Source organism: Dermacentor andersoni, chromosome 1, assembly GCF_023375885.2.
Source record: "Dermacentor andersoni chromosome 1, qqDerAnde1_hic_scaffold, whole genome shotgun sequence".
In the NCBI taxonomy this organism is placed as follows: Eukaryota; Metazoa; Arthropoda; class Arachnida; order Ixodida; family Ixodidae; genus Dermacentor; species Dermacentor andersoni.
Genome location: NC_092814.1, coordinates 240,111,139 through 240,137,674, shown reverse-complemented (window position 1 = coordinate 240,137,674; position 26,536 = coordinate 240,111,139). Strand labels below are relative to the sequence as shown.

Sequence of the window (26,536 nt, the reverse complement as noted above, 5' to 3'; positions counted from 1 at the left end):
GCTGTTTAGATTGGCAATTCGAATTGCTGGTGGTGACATCAGAGCAAAAAATGCACTTTTTCCATAGTTGGAATGGTCGCAGAATATAGTGCTGCTGTTATATACTATCACATAATGTTGCAGTGAAGTGTGTACAGATTTAATCTAAAGAGAAGACAGAGATGTAGCATCCATAAAGACTGCCAAATAATACCTGCTGCCAAATGTCATGGCTGAGAGTTAAATTTTGGTGCAGATAATAGCGGTATAACTGGAATAGACACCGTATGTTTTATCTAACTTATAACTTCTAATGATTTACGTCCACTATGGCAGGGATGAAAGTTGTGGCATTTCTGCTTCAATTTTATGTTTAATCATGCACACTTGATGATATGAACTATTCAAAAATTGTTGGAAATGTATTCAAACTTGCGAATAATGAATGTTCGATTCAAAAAGTGAGTCGAATAAGACAATATTAGATTTGTTATTATAGAAGGTTTAGAACATCCTTGCCTTAGAGGTGTTTAGAGAATGGAATTGATAGTAGTAAATATTTTAATCTCGCTGTCTTTCTATAAGTTTTTACTTGAGAAGAAAATCTTTTAAGGAATGATGCCGGAATGCCTCACCCATTGTGGAAGGGTTATTAATACTGCTGTTCAATTTGAAACTGATGAGGCTGGTGGCTAAAAGGATGCATGTAGAGTAGGCTATGTAAATTTAAAGGATTGTATGCTTCAAGATTTAAGTGCATATTTACGAAATTCAGAAAGTTGAATTTAGAGGGATGCCTTATGGCATCCTTTAGGCACGCATGTAGCTTTGGAATATAATACTTGAACAATAATTTATGTTATGTGGGCCAGGCTGTTTTAGTTACCAGAATTTTGTATGAGAAGCAGTCGTTAGTCTTCAATGGGCAAGCATTTTCAGTGATTTAGCATGTGCTGTTTGTTGTAATTGAGCCATTCAGCACCAGTGTAAAAAGCCTGCAATAGGTACCTTTGGTGCAAGAGAAATCAATGCTCTGGGCATGGTTTGCTTTGGCTGATGAACAGTTCACTGTGGTAATGAACCATATCCTTCAATTCATGAAGTGCAACCTGCATTATTTCACCATCAAGCCATGTAAAATGTAGTTATTAAAGGAGTCATTGTACAAGTAGAGTGGGTAGTGAAAGAGACACGTGGTTGGGGGGGGGGGGGGGGGTTGTAAAAATTCCTTTAATTCTTGATCATCCGGCTGGCTAAGTGGCTGATTCTGCCGATTGTGGGGGCGCGGCTTTGGCCAAGCTAGTAGTGAAGGGTGAGAAGAATGTAAAATGATAAGAAATGTAGCAAAATAAGGGCCCTTTATTTAAATGGGCTGGCATGGTGGATATGTAATGTTACTTAGCAGACATGAATGCGGTGGAGGTCAAACAGCTGTATAGTTGGGGTACGACAAAAAACAACAACAAAAAAACCTTCAAGTATTAATTTTGTTGCACTTATCGTGACAGAACTGAACTTGCATGAATTGAGGAGTGTGATGTTCTGGTCTTACTGATAGACTGTGCTGACCCAGTTCTGGATTTTTTTTCCCATTTTGAGAGTGTGCTTTTTGGTATGCAGAGCCCTGAGACAGTGCCTGGGGTACTGGGAAACAGTCAGAAAGCACAGCTGGTGGCCAAGATGGTGTTTGGGCTGGCCCAAAGACATGGCCACATTCTCCGTGATGGCTGGAAGAACCTTGTTGACTGTCTGCTGCAACTGTACAAAGCCAAGCTGCTGCCTCAAGCACTAGTCACTGTAAGTGTCATCTGCCAGGTTTTCTACTGATTCTGTCCCATATACATTAGACAACAGTTCTTGTGTTGGTATATTGGGGCTGTTATATATTCAATCTTGATGCTTCGTTAGTCAAAATATATGTATTTTATTGTTTTGCACCCATTTCTTGGAAACTGTTAAAATTATGTAAAGCTTTGTATAATGCATATACCTTAGCATGGTATTTGAAGTTTCTTGAATTTCCTTTTTTTGTCTGGCTGCACATGTCACATTTTACACTGTAAACACCAGTGAGAGTTTTTGAACAATGAGGAAATTTCCTAGTCAAGGGTGTACACTGCTATGTTTACTTGTGTATTTAAGGTTGTCTTTGTTTTTATTTGCAGCGGATAATTTTTAGCAAAGATATGTTGATAATAGCCTATGTTATAGCACTTACTATAGTAGTGGGGCATGTTCAGAAGAATATTGTGATACTGGTAATGTGGATCCTGAAGTTGTCTTCTATTAGGCAGAGGACTTTGTGGACCCCTCTGGAGAAGTTTCTTTGGTTCGTGCTGAAGAAGGCCAAAATACTGGGCTAGGTCAACAGCAGCAGAACTTCTTCAGCTCAGTTTACTCGTACCTGACTGAAGGGTGAGCCTATTTTCTTTTGGTGACCATCCCAAGACCGTGCACGCAAATGGAAGGTCACTAGCCTTATATATTGAACTTGTTAACGTTTAGTTAATTTTACGTGACCTATAATTACAGATGAGACCAGGTTTTATGGGGTGCAGTGGTCTTGTGTTAGATATATTTGTTAAACAAAGCTTGAAACGTCAGTGACATTTCTTTTCACATGTTTTGCCACTGTAAAAGAGGCTATTGTTATTATTCTTATGGAAGTGAGCTGTTTGGCATGGTCTATTTATTTGAGAGAAAGAGACAAGATTATACAGACAGACAGAACATAAGTGAAACATATAGACTGAGCATTGTCACAGTGAGTGCAAAATTAAGAAGTTTTTAGTGCTGTGTCACTCATAAGCAACATTGTTGCTTTTCTGTGGCAGTGAACTGGTTCCACCATCATGGCTTGGACCCTTTTGTTTTTAACTGAGCAGCATTTTATTTTTGCAGCTTATAGAGGCTGCGTAACACAAAAATCTTTGTTTCTATGTTGGTTTGCATAATTGCTGGCATAAGAAAAGGCATTTAACTGGGAACTTGAAAGAAAGAAAACAAACAAGCAAGACTTCAAGCAAGCAAGCAAATACAAACAAACAAACAAACAAACAAACAAACAAACAAACAAATGAAAACTGAGTTATATAATATTATCTGCTAAATTTTTACATTAATACAGTTTAATTTATTTAGAACCTTGTCAACAATGGTAAATGTTAGTCAATTTGTTCATTTACTCTCTTGCTTCACTCCACATTATGCCTTCGCAGGAGCATGTGTGTTTTTATAAAGAGACTGTTATCTGATGTGAGGTGTATGATTGTTTTTCAGTAGCAACTGCAAATTTACAGGGACATTAAAGAAAAGCACCAGATCAGTTGAAACTGATAGAATATTCTTTAAAAACTCAGTTTTCGTTAGTTTGGTAGTAAGAGGTTAATTATTAAAAGAGAAAGTGAGCGACAAACATCAATTTTAAATATTTCGTGCCGAAACCCAAATGCCAATACAGTAAAATCTCGTTATGTTACGAACACCACATTAACAAACTTTTCAGATTTACGAATTTTTTGAAATCCCCGCCATAATGCCTATATTTTCAATGTAAAAAACTTTTGGTACTACAAATTTCAGATTACCTAATATTTCAGAATAACATACGTAATTTAATCCCATAATCACCAAAATGCTTCAAGTTCCATTGAATTTTCGGTACCGAATCCCTGAGGCTTACACCTATCATCATCATCCGCAGCAGCAGCAGCAGCCTTGCGCTGGGGAACCAGTTTCAACAGGTACAGCCCCAGCAGCATCGGCATCAGCATGAGCGTCGCGTATGGTCATGTTCGGACTCTCCTACTACGTCGTAGGCCAATAGCCACGTTGATAGCAATCGACAGGAGCTGCGAAGTTATTGGTGCTGTAATTGTGTTGTGCATTCGCTTTGCTGACAGTGAGTTCTCCTGCCTTCCGCGTTAAAAAGAAGCGACGCCAGTTTTCGCTCAAAGAAAAAGTGGACATTTTGATGCAGCTGAATGCTGGAAGAAAGCAAGTAGATCTATGCAGGGAGCGTGATATTCCCCCGTCAACATTGGCAACGATGCTCAAGGATCGGGAAAAGATAATAAAATTGCATCGAGAGTCACAGCTGGCTCCCTCAAGAAAACGCTTGCAGCTTGGCAACTACCAGAATGTCGACGCGGCTGTCCTCATGTGGTTTAAGGATGCCAGACAAAACGATGTGCCCTTGTCAGGCCCGATTATTCAAGAGAAGGTGCTACAGTTCGCGGCCGCCTTGGACATCTCTGGTTTCAATGCAAGTGCCGGATGGCTTTACCGCTTCCGGCAAAGGAATGGCAATGCGTGGCAGGTTGCTTGTGGCGAAGAAAAGGCAGCAGATGCTGAGAGTGCGGTTGCCTGGTGGAACAAGCGCTTTCAAGAGATCGTCGAGTCTTTCTCTCCAGACGACGTTTTCAACAGCGATGAAACGGCGTTCTTTTATCAGTTGTTGCCTGATAAAACAATGAACTTCAAAGGTGACTGGTGCAAGAGCGGAAAGAAATAACGTCTCCGTGTATCGGTTCTGTTCTGCTGCAACTCCACGGGCATGGAAAAACTCAAGCCGCTAGTTGTTGGCAAGTCTGCTAAGCCGTCCTGCTTGAAAAACGTTGTCTCGTTGCCTTGCAACTACCAAGCCAAAAAAAAAAGTGTGAATGACTCGAGAATTGTTCACTCAGTGGCTGCTGCACCTTGACGACACAATGAAGAAGAAAGACAGAAAAATTCTCCTCATCGTTGACAAGTGCTCGGCGCATATCATGAACGTGTGATTGAGCAATGTGCAACTTGAATTTATGCCCCTGAATTGTACTTCTTTGCTCCAACCTTTGGACCAGGGCATCATCAGATGTGCGAAGGCCGAATTTCGGAAGCGTCTTGTGCAGCGCCTCCTGATTAATATTCGACTGAAGCTGCCCACACAGGTAAACATCCGTAAAGCTGCAAAAATGCTTACAGGATCATGGTGGAACGTGCAGGCAAGCACGATCAGCAACTGCCGGCGAAAGGCAGGCCTTTTAAAGGCTTCCCCTATGCCACAAGACTGCGAGGACACAGAGGAGTTCAACCCAGAACTGTGGAACGAGCTTACCGAGAAGCTCCCTGTCGACACCACGGTGACCTTCGATGATTACATTGACAGCGACAGTGCGGCAGCTACATCCACGGAGCTCACCAATAAAGACATCGTGAATAAAGTGCGTGAGCAAGAAGATTGCAGTAGTGACAAAGACAATGCCGATACTGGATCAATTACACGAAGAGGAACAGATTGTTTCCAGCTCGAATGTTTTAGTTTTTCTAGAAAGGGCGGTGTAAAGATGTCCCCGATGACGTTCAGAGGAAGGTCGAAGATGTGGAGGTGTTCGTCCTGCAGCACTTGCTGTCTACTCGCCAGAAGAAAATTACAGACTTCTTCAAGCAATAAATTGTAGTTAAACTGTGCCCAGCGTTCTCGTTTATTATTTATGTATGAACACGCACATCTGCTGCCAAGGTATGTAATTTTCGTTGTTGTGTTACATTACTGACATGAAAATATTGGTTTTTCAGTACTACGATAATTCAAATTAACGAATTAAATTAGATGGTCCCGCGAAGTTCGTTGTAACGAGATTCTACTGTATATGCCAATGTGACATCACAGATTTCCAAGTATATTCTTGTGTTTGGATCCTTCGTGGCACAATAAAAGTCCTCGAAAGTTGCCAAATTCAGTCTTTGGCTCCTTTAGAATGCAATGTAGTCTATCTTTACTGACACAGAATTAACTAGACGTTGGTAGATGCCATCAAGATTCATGAGATTACTGCAAGCTGGTGCACAAACTTCAAAGTGGTGTTACCATCTGTCTTTCGTTCTTGTGTTTTTAATGGCTTACCAAGCCTCCTGTCATGGTAAGACTGGCTTTTTTGGTATTGTATAAAGTTCATTGACTTATACAGCTCAAGTTAGCGTTCTGTCTAAAGGGAGAGAGCAAGAGAGGGAGGGAGGAGGGGATGACGTAGATTTTTCAGTGCTGACCTTCGTTTATCTTCAAGTTCGTGTGATCTGCATGTTGTGACCTACCAAGGGTACCTTGGTTGATGAAAGTGACTTTCTAGTTTCATTGCGGGTCGTTTTCAGCAAAAAATTATTAGAACTGAACATGAAGTGGCCTGCAGAACTTGAGTGTCGAATTCCAGAAAAAATTCTTCGCTGCTTTTGGCATGTTGAAAGCAGTGTCTCCCCCACGCCCTTCTTTTCTTGCTTCTTTTTTTCTTCAGGAAAAATTAATTTTGGAAAATTTGGTTGAGGTAAAAGCTGTGTGCCCTATAATTTAGCAAAGGGAAAACAGTTTCTAGTGTGCGATTTCTCCAGTGTGTAGTACCTAGCTTGAAATGCAGGAAAATATCAATTTTTCTGCACTGCTCACTCCACAGAATGCTGCACTGTGGACTCAGCTGCATTCACTGGATACATGCTCAAACAATGTTGCCATGCAGTGCAGTTGACCAAATGCATATTAGGTCCATGAGCCTAATACAGCATTTGCTTAACGGGCCCCTCACCAGGTCTGGCTATTTTGAGCTGACAAGCGCAGAGCATACATTGCGTGATAAAGATCGTGTCTGCAAGGTATTACATCGCTACGTGCCGCGGAAAGATCTGAAATTTCAAACCGAACACCGTTTTTCCTTCTCCTCGTGGCCGCTGCACTCCAAGCCGGAGGATCACGTAGTCGCGTCCCTGTGCCTATGTACTCGAGTCCGCAGTGTGACGTCGCTCGTGGTGACATGTGACTTTGAGAATTATTCAAGGCACCATCTCTTATTTGTGTTGTCTGTTGCTTGAATTGACGAATTGAAGTTTAGAGAAAGAATAAAACGCACAAACGGAACGTCTGCATGTTTTTTGTTTTACTTCGCACCAAAGCAAGAGAGATGTACTTCCGCTTCACCTGCTTGTTCCTATTGACACGTGTACTTATCTGGCGACCACGTTTCGCCACCTAACAAATGTAATCGCACAGCGCGGGGCGCGCCTGCATGTATCCGAAGTTTCTGGAAAGTTATCGATGCTTCTACCCGGCTGTCTGTTGTCGCCGAACGTTGTGTTATCTGATTTCATCGTGTGACGCGAATGGTGTAGAACATTGTGGAAGGCGCGCGGGTCCGAGCGATTAGTCTGGAACATTCGACGCCTGCTGTATAAAAGCCGACGCGCTTGCCTCGCTGATCAGATTTCCGACGATCGCCGACTGTGTTCGCTGCTTTCGTTGTGCTATAAGTGTAGCCTGTTTTGTGGGCACAGGTTCGCCCAATAAAATCTAGTTTTGCCTTTCACAGTATTGCTACTGTGTTCTTAACGTCACCACCACGTGACATCTGGTGGAGGTGCTGGTGCAGCCATTGGGGTTGTTTTGACCACGATCTTCTTTGTCGACTCAGGTAGAAGTCCGTGCTCTGGGGGCAGTCCTTGAAGTCTGCGGCTAGCACGCTGGTCTTGGGCGATGTTGGTTTTGTCCTCGGGCTTCGGGCTTGGATCGCGGCTTTGCAACGCTAAATACTTCTCGTCGATGGACCTCAAGTCTGGCTATTGGCAAATAGAAGTCGACGAGAGAGATCGCGAAAAGACTGCCTTCATCACGCCAGACGGCCTCTACGAGTTCAAGGTCATGCCATTCGGACTGTGCTCGGCGCCTGCAACGTTTCAGCGCGTCATGGACACGGTGTTAGCCGGACTGAAGTGGCAGACGTGCCTTGTTTACCTGGATGACGTCGTTGTCTTCGCCGGAAATTTCGACGATCACCTTAGGCGGCTCTCGACAGTGTTAGAAGCCATCAAGTTATCAGGGCTCACTCTGAAGCCGGAAAAGTGCCGTTTCGCTTACGATGAGCTTTTGTTCCTAGGCCACGTGATAAGCAAATCAGGAGTACGCCCCGACCCACAGAAGACAGCTGCCATTGCAAAGTTCCCGCAGCCAACCGACAAGAAGGCAGTGCGCAGATTCCTTGGCATGTGTGCCTACTATAGGCGCTTTGTCAAGGACTTTTCACGCATCGCTGAGCCGCTGACAAAGCTAACTAAATGTGACGTCGAGTTCAAGTGGGAAACGCCGCAGGCCGGCGCATTTCAAGAACTCAAACGACGCATGCAGTCGCCGCCCGTACTTGCGCACTTCGACGAGCACGCCGATACCGAAATACACACTGACGCCAGTAGCCTAGGCCTCGGTGCCGTCCTAGTCCAGAGAAAAGATGGACATGAACACGTGATAGCTTACGCTAGCCGGTCGTTGTCAAAAGCGGAAGGCAATTATTCTACAACCGAAAAGGAATGCCTCGCCATCGTTTGGGCTACAGCGAAATTTCGCCCTTACCTCTATGGCAGGCCATTCAAAGTGGTCAGCGACCATCACGCATTGTGTTGGCTAGCTAACTTAAAGGACCCTTCAGGACGGCTGGCGCGGTGGAGCCTCAGACTACAAGAATACGACATCACTGTAACATACAAGTCCGGAAGAAAACATTCAGATGCCGATTGCCTATCCCGCGCCCCCATTGACCCACCGCCGCAAGATGACGAGGATGACGACGCCTTCCTTGGCATAATAAGCGCGGAAGACTTCGCCGAACAACAACGAGGGGACCCGGAGCTAAAAGCCCTAGTCGAGTATTTGGAAGGGCACACCGACGTTCTCCCTAGGGCATTTAAGCGTGGATTATCTTCGTTCACGCTTCAAAACAACCTACTCGTGAAGAAGAACTTCTCACCAGTCCGCGCCAGCTACCTCCTTGTTGTACCGTCAGCGCTGCGTCCAGAGATACTGCACGCCCTACACGACGATCCAACCGCTGGGCACCTCGGATTCTCCCGTACGCTGTCGAGAATACAGGAAAGGTATTACTGGCCGCGTCTGACCGCCGACGTCGCCCGTTACGTCAAGACATGCCGAGATTGTCAACGACGCAAGACACCACCGACAAGGCCAGCTGGATTACTACAGCCGATCGAACCTCCTCGCCGACCATTCCAGCAGATTGGGATGGATTTGTTGGGGCCGTTTCCGATGTCAACATCCGGGAATAAGTGGATCGTCGTGGCGACGGACTATCTCACCCGCTTTGCTGAAACTAAAGCTCTACCAAAAGGCAGCGCAGCCGAAGTGGCGAAATTTTTCGTCGAAAACATCCTGCTGCGACATGGTGCCCCAGAAGTCCTCATCACCGACAGAGGAACGGCTTTTACAGCAGAGCTCACCCAAGCCATTCTGCAGTACAGCCAGACAAGCCACAGGAGGACAACTGCCTACCATCCGCAGACGAATGGTCTCACGGAGCGCCTGAACAAGACCCTCGCCGACATGCTAGCAATGTACGTCGACGTCGAACACAAGACGTGGGACGCGGTCCTGCCGTACGTAACCTTTGCGTACAACACGGCGGTGCAAGAAACAACACAGATCACGCCGTTCAAGCTGGTCTACGGCAGGAACCCGACGACGACGCTTGACGCCATGCTGCCGCACGTAACTGACGAGGAGAATGTTGACGTCGCTAGCTATCTCCAGCGCGCCGAAGAAGCCCGACAGCTCGCCCGCCTGCGAATCAAGAGTCAGCAGAGGACCGACAGCCGACACTATAACCTCCGACGACGCTTCGTCGAGTACCAGCCTGGCGACCGTGTTTGGGTCTGGACCCCGATACGCCGACGAGGACTCAGTGAGAAGCTACTCCGACGCTATTTCGGACCCTACAAGGTCATCCGACGTATTGGCGCTCTGGATTATGAGGTCGTGCCAGACGGCATTTCGCATTCACAGCGGCGCCGCGCACGATCTGAAGTGGTCCACGTGGTGCGCCTTAAACCCTTTTACGGACGCTGACGAACTTCGTCATTTTTGTTCTTTTCTTTGCTACGAGTGCTTTTGTTTATTAACTTCGTTTGTTTGCAGCATCGGGTCGATGCTTTTTAAGAGGGGGGTATTGACACGTGTACTTATCTGGCGACCACGTTTCGCCACCTAACAAATGTAATCGCACAGCGCGGGGCGCGCCTGCATGTATCCGAAGTTTCTGGAAAGTTATCGATGCTTCTACCCGGCTGTCTGTTGTCGCCGAACGTTGTGTTATCTGATTTCATCGTGTGACGCGAATGGTGTAGAACATTGTGGAAGGCGCGCGGGTCCGAGCGATTAGTCTGGAACATTCGACGCCTGCTGTATAAAAGCCGACGCGCTTGCCTCGCTGATCAGATTTCCGACGATCGCCGACTGTGTTCGCTGCTTTCGTTGTGCTATAAGTGTAGCCTGTTTTGTGGGCACAGGTTCGCCCAATAAAATCTAGTTTTGCCTTTCACAGTATTGCTACTGTGTTCTTAACGTCACCACCACGTGACACTATGGTCGTGCGGTCACGTGCATAGGTACCAAAACTATGCCATTTTCTACCGTGCACCAGCGCGTGATCATGCTCTGCGATCCACTTGTTCTGCCTCAGTATTCGTGTAGCGCTGAATTATACCGCTCGTCATGTTTCCTTGTGTGCAGCGCACAAAATCGCGCACTGCGCAAACGAGACAACAGCACGCGTGCGACACTGTCAGTGGAAATGCGTAGCGCCGGGGGAAAAAAAAAAGCGAGGAGAAAAAAAATGAAGGCGGGGCCCGTGACGTATGTGTCACGCGATCCTGGAAGTCTGGCATGGGAGAACGCAGGGAAGGAATTTCGGTTGCGAAGGCTAGACGGGGCGAGCGGAGAAGGAGTCTCACTATGCAGTGGAGCCCGCCTGCTGAAATCATGGGTTCGTGGCTCTGAAATATTTCTATCTCGGCTATTAATGAGCCGACTTGAAAAATGTTTGCGGCAGAACGCTCCCTGGAGGACACGTAACAACTTCCAGCGTATAACCAAAATTTGCTATGGGGCCTGGTGGGGGGCCCTTTAAGGAGATTTACGGTGCCCTTTTTTCTAACTGAAGTGGCCACATTGTGGCATGTATGGGGGTTTGTAATTATAAAACTGCTCTTGCATGTGCATTGTCTGCGATTGGCCATGGTTGTGGTGATGAGCTCACTATCACTTCGATCAATAGCATGAGTGGCAGGCACCTGAACTCAAGCCAAAGCAGAAACAATCTTGCCTAATAGATTTTTTGTGAGTTTGGGCCATATTTCCTTCCTTACTTGTTTTGTTTTAGCAGCTCAAACTCTGTTTTTCACAGCATCTCTAGCAAATTTTAACTTAATTTCATTCTCATTATTTATTAGTTTGATTTATTTAATTGATAATGAACAGCATCAGTATAAAGGATTTAAAATTTAAATTGAGCACATGCGACTAGATATGTGCTAATTGCTTTCATTGCCATTGCAGCTGAAAAACAGCAAACTTTTAGTAAAATAATTGCCATAGTTTGTGCTCTTTGTACCAGGTTTAGTGCTCTATGCAGTTGTTAAATATCCATCAGTATGCTTATGGTTCTTTGTTGTCTTTTGTAAAGCTGTAAATGAATGGGGATACAGTGGCATTGTCCCTGTTTTGCAGCAGCCAGCGTGGACCAAACCCAGAGGATGTGCGTGCACGAGAGGCTGCCCTTGCATGTGTGGCCAACTGCCAGCCAGAACTCTTGGTGTCTGAATCCAAGTTTCTTCGAGAGGATGCTTTACAAGAACTGGTCAAGGTAGGCATTTATTTAATGATTTTAGAGAGGAGTAGGATGAGAGAGGTTCTTTGAAGTGATACCCTGAGCTACTCATTAGTAATGTGAATTTTAATCAATCTCACAAAAACAGATTTGCTTGTGCTGCTTGTTGGTAATGGCAAGGAGTAAATTACAGTCATCGTTAAAGTTGTTCACTGTTCTGTCAATACTTGGTCGCTACTTTCTTTTTATGCTTATTATTTTCACAGCTTGATGTTACATCCAGCTTGCATAAAGTAGCTTTATGCTTGAGGCAGTGGTAGGTCCTGTCCCATTTCCCTTCTTATATTGCGTATCCCAAACAACCACTTAAGGGCTTCAGTATCGCTGCTGAGCACTAACCCTTTAAGGACGAGGCAGAAAAATACCCAAAGGAAATGTTTATTTTTCATTGAAATGTGCGAAATACACTGGTAATAAAGATATTCAGCAAAAAGAAAAAATATGTTGTGGAAATTTCTTAAGCAATAGTTTGGCAACACCAGGCAGGACACTGGAACCGAGCTTCTCTCTAAGCCTCCTATGGATTCCTATGGAACTTGTAAAGGCAGTTCTCATCAGGTGTGAAACACAAAGGTGCAGAAGCCAAACTTAGTGTGCATTGAGAGCATCACACAAGATAAATCAGTTATTGCTGTGATCACAGTTTGGAAGTTTACTTACGCATGGTTGATTCCATTGTACAAAAAGAATCTCCTTGTGACGTGCAATAATATCATATAACCACCAAAGAAAAGAGCTAACAGATACAGATTATAAGAGGGCTTTGATATTTTTAAGCAGGTTCTTGCAAAGCTCACAAAGACTTGGTGAAGCTGAGACTTGCTGATGGCTGTATTGTCGTGACAAATTAAAAGAGAGAGAGAGAAAAAGATCAATGCAGAAAAAGTTGGAGAAAGTGATGCGTATTATATTCTTGTCAAAATTACAAGAAACTTAATGCATACTCATGTGCAAAAGTTGCCAAAAATTCAGGATGAGTTAACTCATCATTGGCACCAGAGGACGCTCATTGTGATGGTGAGTCATCTTGTCATCGGCAGTTAAGGGGTTAATAATGACCTAGCCGGGAACTGCCTTGCATCCTACTATGTGATAAAATAACAGCAGTATACTACATGTCCAGAACAAAATGCAGCTGGTAATTGGGACTGTCTTTTTGAGAAAGGTTGACAGATTATGAATTTTCTACTCTGGTGCAGCTGGTTGTGTAATGCGCTGTGTGCACTGTAATAAAAAAAATCATATATAGCATTTTCCTGCTGAGTTTGGTTGCATTTATTATTTGCAGCAGTGCTGCTATTTCCGTAACATTTCAATATTGTTTTAAGTGGATTTGACTACCTCCCTTCAATTTAAGCACTTACAATGGTTCCACATTTTTGTTTCCTATTTTTTTTTTCACTTAGGCACTGATATATACCTGCCATGGTCCAGAGAGCCATTCGTCCATGTCCGGTGGCTATGATGAGCATTCAACAGTGTTTCTGTTGGAGCTACTAATCAAGGTTGTGCTGCAAAACAAGTGTGTACTCTCCAAAATTATTGCATATTTGTGCACTGAGTTTTGGAAGGCCTTGCATATCTGAAAATGAGCACTTTTTTTCAATAGCACCTTGGGTATGTGCTGGTTGCACTAAGCATTTTAGTTATGATTATTATGAAATAAAAATCGATGATATGCAGGCTAGTTTCATGCACATGTGATTCATTGTGCTATAAGAAACTTGCTTGTTGCTTCAATGGTATGTTGCAAAATTGCCTGTGTGAAATTATTAGCTCTACATCTAATGCATACTGCTGTCTTCAAGTAGATGTCAACTTCTGCCATTTTTCTTACTGTACCAGTAGTTCTTTATTGTATGAGGGTTGAGGTTTTTTTAGTTTGTGTATACACAATATTTTCTGGGTTTAGTTTTGTGGCATTGATGGCAAGATGTAAATGTTTTTCTTTAGTTTGCATTCTGCACATCTAAATTTCTGTGCATCTTGGCGTCCAATTAAGGACAATACATTACATATGTGCCAGAATAATTTTTTCTTGTGCTTTTTCATTCACAAATATTTTGGGGTAAAAGTAGCATAACTTATAGCCTGACCTGCCTTGGTTGCGTAGTGGCTTTGGAGTTGTGCTGCTAAGCCTAAGAGCACTGGATCAAATCCCAGCCACAGCAGCCATATTTCGATAGTGATGAAATGCAAAAACGTCTGTGTACCATGCATTGGGTGTGTGTTAAAGAATCCCAGGTAGTCAAAATTAACCTGGAGTCCTCCACTATGGCATGCGTCATAATCATATTGGGGTTTTAGCACGTAACACCCAAGAATTTAATTTTAATTTTAATCTTATAGTCTGTACATAACATATACCACGAGACCTGAGAAAATCCATACTGTAGCTGGCAGTGCACTCTAACTGAATCGTCGCTTGAGAAAGTTTTTGTACATTTCATTCAACAATTGACCTTTCGGGCTAGGTTTGTGTACTCTAAATAAAAAGCAACTGGAAGCTGAGCTACAGTAAAACCTTGTTAATATTGTTACTGAGGAAAACGTACCCGATAAATAAGTAATTCCGCTTTAAGAATATAGTTGCAATGAACTCCTCTCCCTGTCACCATCGAACCTAATGTATTGGCTAACCGCTTAAGTCACAGTTGATTAATACATACCAAATGGTTAGTGCATACTATTTAGTTCATTTTTTTGGTGCGCATAAATGTGCAATTGGCACAATGTCGTGTGCATAGACCATAGATAGCGAAATTGTGGCACACGGATTTTTCCTGGACTTCAGTCGCCACCGATAGTGACCTTAAAACATGGTAGCCATGACGTGTTTCCGGCCCCCATAGCTTCTAGTGCTTGCATGTCGTCGTTATGGATGATGGCCCTTCCATTTTTAACGTGGCTAGTGCGTTGGCTGTCATGAGGGCGTTCGCAGAGAAGTGGGGCCTGATGTAGAAACTGGCTCGTGGCCTTGCTGAGTTTGACTCAGCATGCTGTCATTGCTGCTAGGCCACCATGGTGGAAAGTGAAAATCACAGATGTTTTGCTGCCTGCTCGCAAATAAAACTTGTGTGCCTGGGCGTTTGAGTGACAATTAACATGTTTTCTTGGCCAGTAAGTCTATAGCTGCTCATCTGCTATTGTTGGTTAATTAGTACATCGCTTAGTGCACAGTTTCCTGCCAGCTACGTATTAATGAGGTTTTACTGTATATAAGTATACATTTTTTGTGTATTATGTCATAGCATTGCCTCTATGTGTGTTTCCCTTTCTCTGATGTCATCAGTGCACCACAATGTTATGCATGTACAGTGCAATCCACTCTTAAAGGGAACACACGAAAATAGAGCACATGTGAACTTTACTTTCTAGCAAGTGTACAGTCTCCCAGCACTGCACCACATGACTTGTGGCAGGTGGCACCGGCACCTTTCTTCCCACCTGTGCAGTGCATTGGTATAGCTTAAGCTGCCACTTAAGCTAGAGCACCAGCAATGTGAGAGCTGCAAATTAGAGTCTTCCCTTTAATAGTGGACAGCACTTTGCATGTATTCTTTTTGTGTACAAGTGTGGCTTAGCATTACCATTAGATGGGAAGCTTGAAATTTTTCTGTTTTGTATTGTCCTCTTTTGGTCATGCATCAGCTGTACAGTGAGCACCTTCTCAGCTGCATGTATGTGTAAAAGCATTATCACATGCTTTCAAGTTGCCAAATACTACTTTCCATATGCACAGTGATTTTGTTGATCCCTTCTTGCTGTTTGCTACTTTTCAACTCTTCATTATTTGCAAGTGTCTGGAGTTGTTAGCTGAAGCACAATTTCTACATGGCATGGGCACCTCACTGCTTCATAAAGAGTGCTGTATAACCAGTCCTTGCTTTCACATTCCTTTGTGTTAGGCAGCACATCAAATATGTTCCCTGTTAGACCAGCCTATGGACAGAAAGTGTAGTTGTAACAAGTTCATAACAAGTGTGCAGTGTGGGTATTATTTATTACAGTTAAACCTCGATACAACCAAGTTGGTGAAATCCGCACCTTAAGTCTTTACATCAGAATTTTGTTATATTGAAATTTCAGCCTTTGTGCAGTTAATTACAGTTGTTGACAAACCTTTCTTGCCATGGAAGGGGCTTTAAAAATTTCTGAATTATCGAGCAGTCGGAAAAAACGAATTTCAGTGACAAAAAAAATTAATTTTGTTAAAATTTAGAGTTGGTGATCAAAGCTACTGCTCCATGCCATGCCGATGATATTTTCACATCTGTGGTACAAAGTGAAGACTGCAAAGCTTTCACGTCCACTCCACTGCCGAAGCTGATAGTGTCGCCCACAGTGGGACAGTGCTATCAGTGGACTGCTCTCCACAATTCGACCAATGCAGCATCAAAACCCATTGGATGCCGCAAAGAAAGCTTCGTTTTAAAATCACATGAAATCAAGGTGACGGGTGACAACCTGTTGTTCATGGCTGCCGTGTTGTAAGTTTGCAACATTACATGTGCGTGTCATGTCAGAAATCTAGCAAGCAGCTACAGTGTCAGAAATTTCCGTAATCGTTTTGCATTGTTTCTAGTATTGGTTCTATGAGCAAAGAGTCGCAGCTTTGCTCAAAAGGCAAAGCATTGATAGTGATAGCAAAGTATTAGAGAAGTACTACATGAAGATTGTTAGTATTATCGGCCATATTAATTGTTGTAAACATTCATGTATTAATTAAATTAACAAGCATGGTGTCATGCACGCACAGGCAAACATGAACAGATCTCCCTCAATGACTGTGAACATTTGCTGCCACAACGCTGGTGTGATGAAGAGAGCAGGCAGAGGAGAGGAAATGCTTTGTCTGGCTCTCGCTTCAATGCATCTCAGAAACTCAAGATTACGTGAACTCCAGCTCTAGGTGCATGGCAAGAAGTGCACATGAAGCCGCCAGCCATCTTGACTCGCAAGTTGTTTGCAGTCTCCGCAGATTACCTTCAAGAAAGGGCACGTGGTCTGCATGTGTGCTCAGCAGTGGTTACAGCCATGTGCAGCCTAGAAGAAGAGACACATGCTCACTTGTCCATGAACACATGGTGTTCCATGGGCAAGATGTTTAAAACAGGAAATACATTGTTGTATTAAGGGAAAAACAGGGGGAAGGCAGGAGGTGGAAATTCAAGACGATGAGCAAAATGAAAATAAGGTGAAAGCAGGAGCCAACGTTTCGACAAATGGACTAGTCTTTTTCAAAGCGCCTTGAAAAACACAAGTCCACTTGTTGAAACGTTGGCTCCCGCTTTCACCTTGTTCTCATTTTGCTCATTGTTGTATTGAGAATTTCATTATATTGAAGTTCATTACATTGAGGTTTAACTGTATATTTATCATGAGCAGGGTTCTATTTTAACCCTACCATTCCTGTTGTATCATATTTGATATGCTTTTTGATGCATCATCGTTCTGATTTTAAGCATAGGAAAATTAATGCATAGCCTATAGTAGTGTTTCTGACACACTGGAGTGAGGTTTCAGATGTACAGTCGAATCCACTTATGACGATACCAGTTTTAACAGTGTATTGGAAACAATGAGCAGCCGCAGCGCCGTGAACTTTTGTGTGCGTTCTGTGGTAAAATAAAGTGTTTACTACAGTGTTCCCATGCTTCATTATCGGTTATATAACAATCAAATCTGTTTACTGGACGTCTGTGCCAAAAGGAAGAAGGAAGCAAAGTCCTGGAATAAAAAGGAAAAATGTGAGCATTGCCTGCTCGCACGCATTTTCCATTTACACTTTCGAACCACAAGTCAGGGGGTTGCAAGGTAGATGTGAGAGACACGTACGAAGCTTTCGATGTGGTGCAGGCTTGCCGGGTGGCATGCACGGCACACAATGTGGGTGTGGTGAAGGCGCCCAGCATGCAGGCGGGTGTAGCAGCTCGTGCTTTTCTCCTACAGAATTTTTCATTCATATTGCTGAGTCATCCAGTAGCCAGATTCAATTGTTATAACCAATAATGCAGCAGGGGAACATTATACAGTCGAATGCCTTTATAATGAAGTGCTTAGGGCCTCTGAAATCATTTGTTATACTGGCCACTTCATTGTAAAGATCGTGCACTGCATCACTCACAATAGAACTGGGACAGAATTATTCCTTCGTTGTGCAAGTCATTTCATTGTAGTGTAGAGGCTTTCATTGTAGGGGTACTCGACTGTAGTAGGCATTTATTTTACCATCGAATGCACAGAAGTTCATGGTGTTCCAACTGCTCATTGTTACATCCTAGTGTTGTTAAAACCGGTAATCTTATAAGTCTGTATAAGACTGTACTTCTTTCTGTCTGGTTAAAATGTTTGATGTCAGTATCCTCTAGTCTTTCTTTTCTTTTTTCTTTTTTAAATGCAAACCGGTTATAACAATTATCGGTTACAGCAATGGAATTTTCTTGGCACTTGAATATTGCTATAAGTGGGTTCGACTGTAGATAGCTCAGCAAACCAGTCACTAATTAATTAAGTACTACTATATGAATTTTTAGCTCAGACATCATTTTATTGTTTCTTTTTTACAAATGTACTTTCCATAGCCAGAAATAAAGGAGATAAGTTGCTTTAATTTTCCTTGATGTGGAAGGTTGTTTGGAGTGAAGTCATCCACACCATAGTTGTAGGCTAGAAACAGTGCTAACAAGTGTTTTGATAAATATGTTTAGTTTCCTGTATTCAACTTACGACTGTTTGAATATCAAATTGTACAGCACGAAGTCACTGATAATAATAGGTCAGTGCAAATTGAATCAGATATATGTTGAAAATGTTTTCACGCAATAATTTTGTTCGTCAGAAATGAAGCTTTTAATAAAGCCAAAGTTATAGCAAATAAACAACAACTCAATAACAAATCAAATTTTTTGTAGCCATCACGTTCACATATTTGAGCTCAGTGTTAAAAAAAAAGGACAAGAAAAACATGACAATATGACTGAAAGGTGATGGCAGGTGGACCTGTTGCACATTGGCCACATTGACCTGTTGCGCATGTTCTGAATGAGCGGAAGCTTGAAAACCCCAATTTCTTTTAGCTCTAGAATGAGGTACTCACTAGGTATACTAGCAGGTGCTGTGGCCTCATTGCCTTCTACAAATTGAGCTAACAATGAGGAGTTTTAGTCACTGCACGCACACCATCAGTGACAGCGGTTCTGCTTTTTGTTCAAGATTTTCATGTCAGTACCTTTCCATTTATGATTTTGCCTGTGGCAGAAGCTCGAGATCAAAGACACTGTAGAGATTTCGCATCAGCGCTAATGTGGACGGAACCACATGCAAGAACTGTATAATAAGGTTACTACTCTGTGCCCCTCTAAAACGCCTTTGGAAGCTCTAAACTAGCCTATTCTCCTTGTGTCGTTGTACAGTTTTGAGATCAACATACGAGGCTCTGCTGTATTAACATAACTGATAGTTCAGGACTACCCCAAATTTGGGAAAGGACTATCTTATGTCTGTTGTATATGACTGCAGATCATGGTCAATCATTTGTAAACTTTTGTATCTCAGCTTTCATGTTCCTTTTTAGTGCATCATGACATTTTGTTTACATGCTAGGGTGTTTCTGTAACACTGGTCTACGTCAAGATTTGCAGTATCAAGGTTTGCAGAATTTTTATCATTCACTCTTTTTTAATTTCAGTAGCTGGGATTTGCTTTCATTACTTCCACCAAGGCAAATTTCTCTGATGCATTTGTCTTTACCACACCTAAGGGTTGTGTTTAGCCTTGTCGCCAGCACCAGGGTTGTGTGTGGTTGTTATAGAAAGCCACTGAATGTGCTTACTAGATTGGAAAAGAAGGTGGGAGGTATGCAGGCATTGTGTACAGCATGCTTCAATGTGCCTATCTATAGGGATCGTGTGGGGCCCATCTGGACTGCTGTGCGAGACCATCTGTACACCTTGGTCATGGGTGCAAGTGCCAGCGACTATCGGTTCCTGCTTGAGCGTGCAGTCGTCGGCATCTTGCGCTTGGCCATCAGGCTCATTCGTCGTGAGGAGATGACCTCTCAGGCAAGCAGGGGTCCCGCTTTCACTGTAATGCATAGCCATTACCATGATGCTTCAAGACAAACTGCATGCTTGCAAACGAAGGCTGTGCGGAAACATAGGGTGTAGCTTAGTTATGTGGGTTAAAAGTGCCGATGCATGCACTTACTGCTATTTATACACTATGCACCATCTTAAATGATTATCTTTAGCATAAAACTTGAAAGTTTCTCAGGAAGTGTTCATCTTGTGCATCACAATTAATCTCATATTTGTGGAATTCATTAGAATTGCAACCACAAGCTGATTGAAAAGTGTTTAGCATTGGGTATGACCATCTCTTTTGTCTGTGCCAAAACTGACTGCAGTGGCAACTGTATTTTTACTATACCATATTTAGCTTGTCTATTGCTTTCTGACTGGAATACCTCTCCTAAAGTGGTTGTGAACCACCCCTTGAGCTTGGTGAAAAAACAGTTCGCGGATAGCATAAGCTGCTGTGAACATCTCAGCCAAATTTTGAAATCATGCACATAGGAATTAAGCTTTGGCCGCGCTGCTTATTGGTGCTGTAGCCATCAGTTCTTGCTAGCTCCGATTAGTTTTGAACACTGAAGTAGCTTCGAACCACGTGAAACTTAAGTTCAGACTGCATACGCTTGCCAGCACGTGCTCACAGCTGTCCACTCCTGGCCAGACGACTTGGCAGACATTGCTTCATATTGAGCTATTGATGGCACTTCAAAATGTGCAATTTCGATGTGGCTACTACTATCCGTCGGTCAAGCTGGTACAGGAGAAAGCTGGTCTGCACTAAGTAGCACGGCCAGACTGGAGCACATGAGCAAGAGTGCACACTCCAGTCCTGTTGTTCACATGTAGCTGTGTGATAGAATACCTAGAAACAGCGTCACCACCACCACCACCGCCGCTTCTGCCGCCACTGCTGCCGCCGCCCCTCCCCCCGACCCCCCCAACATATTGACACGACACAGGAGGTGGGTTCATAGCACACTTCTTTAGTCATTGCTGTAATTTTATTACATGTACACTTACACACTTTGACTGTTATTAAGGCCTCTATGCAGCCACATCATGTCTACCTCATACCTATGGCTACATTGCCAAGTCATTAACACTAGCTTGGCTCTCTTTGGTAATACTTGGCCCTTGCAGAATAAAACAAATTCATCATCATCATCAGGAGGCGGGACACAAATGAGAAAACACTATATAAAGTTGGAGTTAAAGGGACATGACACTAAGGGCAAATACCAAGTCAAGCTAAAGTGATTGATTAGGGCTCGAGAATCTCTAAAGCGTCAATATTATCGCGAACAGAGCCTTACTAATCGAGAAATTGAGGTAAATGCAGGACATGATTAGAGACTCTCCCGAGACATTCAAGCACTTGCCCGATGACCAAAGCACTCCTCAGTTAAATTCTGTCACTTGAGTACTCAAGTACTCGTTGCAAAAGACATCCTTGTATTGTATTATAAGATGCAATAAAATGCTATTTGTCCAGTTCAATTTCATTTTTAGAAAAAAGAACTCATTGAAATTACCATTGACAATGACGCGGGCTATCGAAAGGTTTCGTTTTCGCTCAACTCTGCACCGCCCATGTTTTCGTGTTTCACTACTTTCCTGATCACGTAGTGCTGCGCTGGTTTTGCTGGCTTGTGAAACTCGCACAAACTGCAAGTAGCAGAGAATTCAACTTCCATATGATGTCGCGGGATGCACGAACGGTCCATGCCACTTGACCAAAAAGCAGCTGCAGCGGCGAATCCACCGCTCTTGTCTCGGTACCGCCGTCTGTCGGCCACTGTTTTACTCACTTACAGCAGCAAAGGGTGGTGATGGCGTATGCAACGTCACCACTCCCCCAGTTAGGTGGCGGGAGATCTCAATTCTGAAAAAGGTATTCGGACCCTTCAGAAGCAATTTTCTCGTAAACTAAGTCTTTTCTTGGCACGAAACAAGCATTGTGATGTTTCTGGAATGGTATCTAAACAGTCCACGCTGACTTAGTATTTGCCCTAGTATGTACAGTGCTCACGGATTGAAATAGGACACGGAGCATTTAGTACAACCCTACATATGTGCAAAGTACGCGAGAGCACAATGTCATGTCGCTAGGAATTTGGTCACCAAAGGTGACGAGGACTCCGATGTAAGTGTACGCGCCAGAATTACGTCGATGTGACACGAACTGCAGCCGGTTGAAGCGAAAGTATGCGCATTACTTAGCCCTAAATTGACGCGTTTCATTCCGTGAGCACTGTACCTTTAACCTGTTTGTGAAAATAGCAGAAGTAGACAACGCAGGGGTTGCTTGAACCTGCTTCAGTGTTGCCCTTTACAAAATAAATAACTAGGGGTGCGTGAATACTGAGCAGTAGATTTCGAATTGAATCAAGGAAAAAAAAACTGAATATAAATTGAATATTGAACATCAGAACATTTTTCACAAAATTTAATGCTTAACATTTTGGGCAAGAAAATATGGCACTGCACATGCTCGGGAGTTTCCTAGCATTGCATAACAAGAATGTAGCAAGCTATCAGAAACTTAGCTACATAAAAATAAATATATACAGTACAGTCTACTCTTATTAAAGGGAACACCAGATTACTATGCCAGCACTGATTATAGCTCAGTTCTAGTTTATTAAGGTCTGGAAATATTTCTTTTTGTCTGTAGAATATCTGTTGAATAGAATCAAGTGCTTCTTTTTCTCTGAAACTAATTACTATAAATTAGTGACATTCTGTTGTATTGAATACAAATTGAAGTCATCAGTTTAATAGTGGACCTTTGTTTTGCGGCAATCTTTTATGTAATGCACAGAATGTTTTGATTTCCAGTTTTTCTCCAAAAATACAGCATGACTATCCCAGCTTTACAGCAGATGGGTTATCGTAAGCCAAATCTGCGTGACAGATGAAAGGACTGTGCATCATGTGACTCGATCACCGCTCTGTGTGCGTAGTTGGCGCTGACAGTAAAGAGTAGGCGCCGTCCATGCAATTTCGTTGCTAGGCATGGCGTGATTTGTCACCGATCAGAGTCTGAAATTTGGAGAGTCACAGCTAACTCACGCGACGCTCGATCCCCACTCCGTCTGCTCGCTCACGTTCACTCATTCATTTGTCGTCCACGCAAATGCATGCTAATGGGTCATGACACTCTTGTGCCTGCCCTGTAAATCCAAAGCTAGTCTTGCAACGGGTTGTTCGAAGCTACAAAAAAAGATTGATGTGCATCTACGAACAGTGTCGGGAACGAGAGGCTGCCATACGGTGTGCCACAAAGATGGCGGTCGTGAACAGCTTTGTTGCCATCTTGTTCACTTGCTTTCATTTGCGAGATGGTTTGACAGCTTTCTGATTGTCGCGTGGCTGCTGCAAATAGATCCGCATCAATTTGGCATCAAACTGTAACTTTATTAGCTGACGTCCGATGAAGCAGCGCCGATTAGGTCTAATGTTCTAGGCAGTGTGGCCGTGACCAAAATTTTTCGCTGGCTGATGTGATAACGAGCTGAAAGCACCATTCTGGAATGTTTGTACAGATGGCTCATCAGTGATTGGTCCTGAGCTCACGTGTGTGGGTTAGATTCATGGCTGTTGAAGTGGCATTAAGTTTGTCGCCGCATATCCAACATGATCTGCATGCCATTCAGTGGCTAACCAGCCCAATCTTTGCACGTGCTTTCGCACTTTACGAAATACACGTCTTTTGTTACTGTTCTCACTGTCTGCATCGTGTTATCATTTGGATTGGTCGAGCTGACCCAGACAAACTTTATACCGACAAAGGCGGTCCCGGTCGATGTGTCACTGTTCTGCGAGTGGCGGTGTTTGGGCGCTGTATGTGTGATCCCTGCATCGAGCCGACATCGGGGAGTGCTCGCAGTGACAAAGTCTGCTACCATGTCATCCAGGGCAGTGGCCTGCCTGTGGCGCACTAGTCGCTCGCTTTTAGACGAAAATGAAGTGAAACGCTCGCTTGGGCGGCATTTAGCGTGAGGGACTTGGCAGTGCACGCGACATGTGGCACTGCGTGGGTCGAATATATAGCAAAATCCAATAGTAGGTATCCGATTCGCAAATCCAGTTATTCAAACATTCACTATTTGATTTGATGGTATTAAAATATTTGTACACCCCTGAAAGTAACACCATCCCATCTCCAATAATTAAACCAAGCGGACGTACAGGCGTACATATATGTACTATATGTACTAATATATGTAGAGTCAAAATTTCTTATTGCAGTGGCTGAATAATGTAGTCCAGAGCACATTGCTCATAATGCTTACTCAGGCAATGTTCATTTCTCACAATTATGTCAGCTTTCCAGCCAAGGCTGCACATATAGTATGACTTGTTGATAGTTGTTCTCTTCCATTCAGGTAAAGTTTCCCTGGTGAAAGCACCTGAGCTTCAAAGAAGAGCTCACATCTATAAAGGCATAGCTTATGCCATGTGTTTTTTGCACGTCTGCATGACGGCCATCTACAGTATTACGTGGAAAAGCTGTATGACATCCTGGGAAACTGCAACAGTATAACCGAGTGAACCATTTGTGTCCCATAGATGTCCATAGAACATCAAGTTTTAGACATTGCACACATCCTATAGATATCTATATTTCTCCAAACAACATTACAAATACGTACTATGGATAATCTAAGTCCCATCCAGATCATGTTGCTGTAATGTTGAAAGGATGTCACAGCTGAACATGAGTGACATCTAATAGATGTTCCTTTTAGGGATACAGGAGGTTCATAGAACATCTAATGAATCTTTCCTGTTCACGCTATAATGAGCTGCATACCTGCAAGTGCCACAGCAGATGTACTATCGAATACAAATGAAATGCGAACAGCAGAGCGTGTGGCCGAAGCATAATTGAAAGTACAGTGTGTGGTGTCGGCCAGCCATCATTGTACACATGCACGTACATGTTGTTTCAACGCAGGATGCGGGGCTGCTTGTCCTAGCGCTATTACGTCACCTGTATTTTGTTTGAAGCTTGTATTCTCACCCCGCCATTGCAGTGCCATTCCTATCTGCAATTACTGTTAAGGTGGCTTGCACTGTTGTTGCTCCTCCAGTGCAATACATTTTTGGTGCTACAGTATTCAAATTAAGATTAGACACTGGCAGCTTTGATGGTGGTAACAAAAGCAAAGTGACGGATGTTACGAAACTTGGTGCATGCCAGCTATATCATTCTACAGATGCAGCAATGGTGCTAGCCACAATAACAGTGTACTGCCAGGTGGGAATGGCACTGCCATGCAGAGATGAGAAAACAACTTTTGGACAAAATATGGGGTACGTTTATTGTGTTAGGGTGAGCAGTGCTGCACTCTGCGCAAGAACCACGTGCCCATGCACGTGCATAATGGCTGGCCGACAACATGCACTGTACCTTAAGTTATGCTTCGGCCACACGATCCGCTGTTCACATTTCATTTGTCCTCGATGGCACATCTGCTGAGGCACACTAATGCCACGGTTACCACCATTGTCGGCAAGCAGCTGGTGACCTTATTTGAAATGTTGTGTTAACATATAAATGTCAAAATATAAATTGCAACGCTCATGAGGTATCTTTCTTATTTAGGTGGCTCATGGATAGGAAAATCCAATGTCCGGCGTTATGGCACCAAAATTGGACGTCGAACCCTCAACCTTTGGTGTTAGATAGAATGAAGTGAATTAAGGTGCAGTTCATTAAGGTAGAGTTAAGTCACTCTAACCCACGACCTTTGGTGGGAGTTGAACCCACTTGCAGATATGGATGAACCAGCCATATCTCCAAGTAGTATTTCAGTTGACATCGTGAAGGTTGAGAGTGGAACCCTCGACCTTTGGTAGGAGTCGAACACACAACCTTTAGTATTAATATAGGGTGAAGTGAATTAAAGTACTCAAACTCATGACCCAGCATGGAGATACGCACGAACTGGCCATATCTTCAAGTTGTATTCCAATTGATATGGTGAAGGTTGCAAGTCGAACCCACTACCTTTGGCGTTAATTAAGGCAAAGTTAAGATATCATTAATTAAGTCATTTGAACCCACATGTGGTGTTAATTATGACACAGTTGATTAAGACACAGGTAATTAATGTAGAGTTAATTATGGCACTAGAACCCTCAACCTTTGGTGGGAGAAAACAATAGAATATGCATTTGAATGACAAGTAATTTAATTAATGCCCAGGCTTTTGCCTTCATCCTCTTTAGCATGTGCTAAAGTGACTGTCAACTTTTATATATAGTCGTAGCACTCGTCAAAATGTGAAAACTGGACTCACAAAATCGTAGATCTGTACATTGATAATTATAAATTATTACAAATCCTGGGATGGCTACATGAAAAAGTGAGTTCCGTAAGCACTAGGTAAAGCACACAAGTGAGGCTGACAATGTCATATCAACGTTACTTTTTATTTATGCAATTGATAAAGCTTTATTGAAAAAATGATTGGCACCCGGTAAGGCACACGTATGAAAATATTCATTGCAAGTTCTAGCTGTATACAAATAGGTTCAATGCGAATTTAAAAAAAAAAAAAAAAAACCACTTCAATGAGAGATTCTTGAAAATTCAACTTCACTAAAACAAAAGTAATGGGAAAAGGGTGTTAACACTCAGAAAATCACTAGCAGTCACAGTGTCACGGTTATATTTAAAAAGATTAAAACTGATTAGTAGGCAGTAATAATATCACACGCTACTGAATGATAAAAGGGTATGGCCTGCATGCCAGCAACTGCTTCTTGGGCCGCGAGATT

General features: G+C 43.1%; 1 protein-coding gene across 3 annotated transcripts in view; it reads left to right on the top strand.

Moving 5' to 3' along the window:
- Positions 1–26,536, top strand: part of garz (Sec7 domain-containing protein garz) — a 115,895-nt gene that overhangs the window by 50,284 nt on the left and 39,075 nt on the right. For 2 of the 3 annotated variants that reach the window (XM_050196412.2, XM_050196411.2), the window contains exons 19-23: positions 1,600–1,776; positions 2,270–2,394; positions 11,513–11,648; positions 13,079–13,194; positions 19,576–19,735. In XM_050196412.2, coding sequence (XP_050052369.1) covers positions 1,600–1,776; positions 2,270–2,394; positions 11,513–11,648; positions 13,079–13,194; positions 19,576–19,735 — 714 coding nt within the window. The remainder of the gene's footprint in view (positions 1–1,599; positions 1,777–2,269; positions 2,395–11,512; positions 11,649–13,078; positions 13,195–19,575; positions 19,736–26,536) is intronic. The other variant, XM_050196414.2, reaches the window with a different exon arrangement.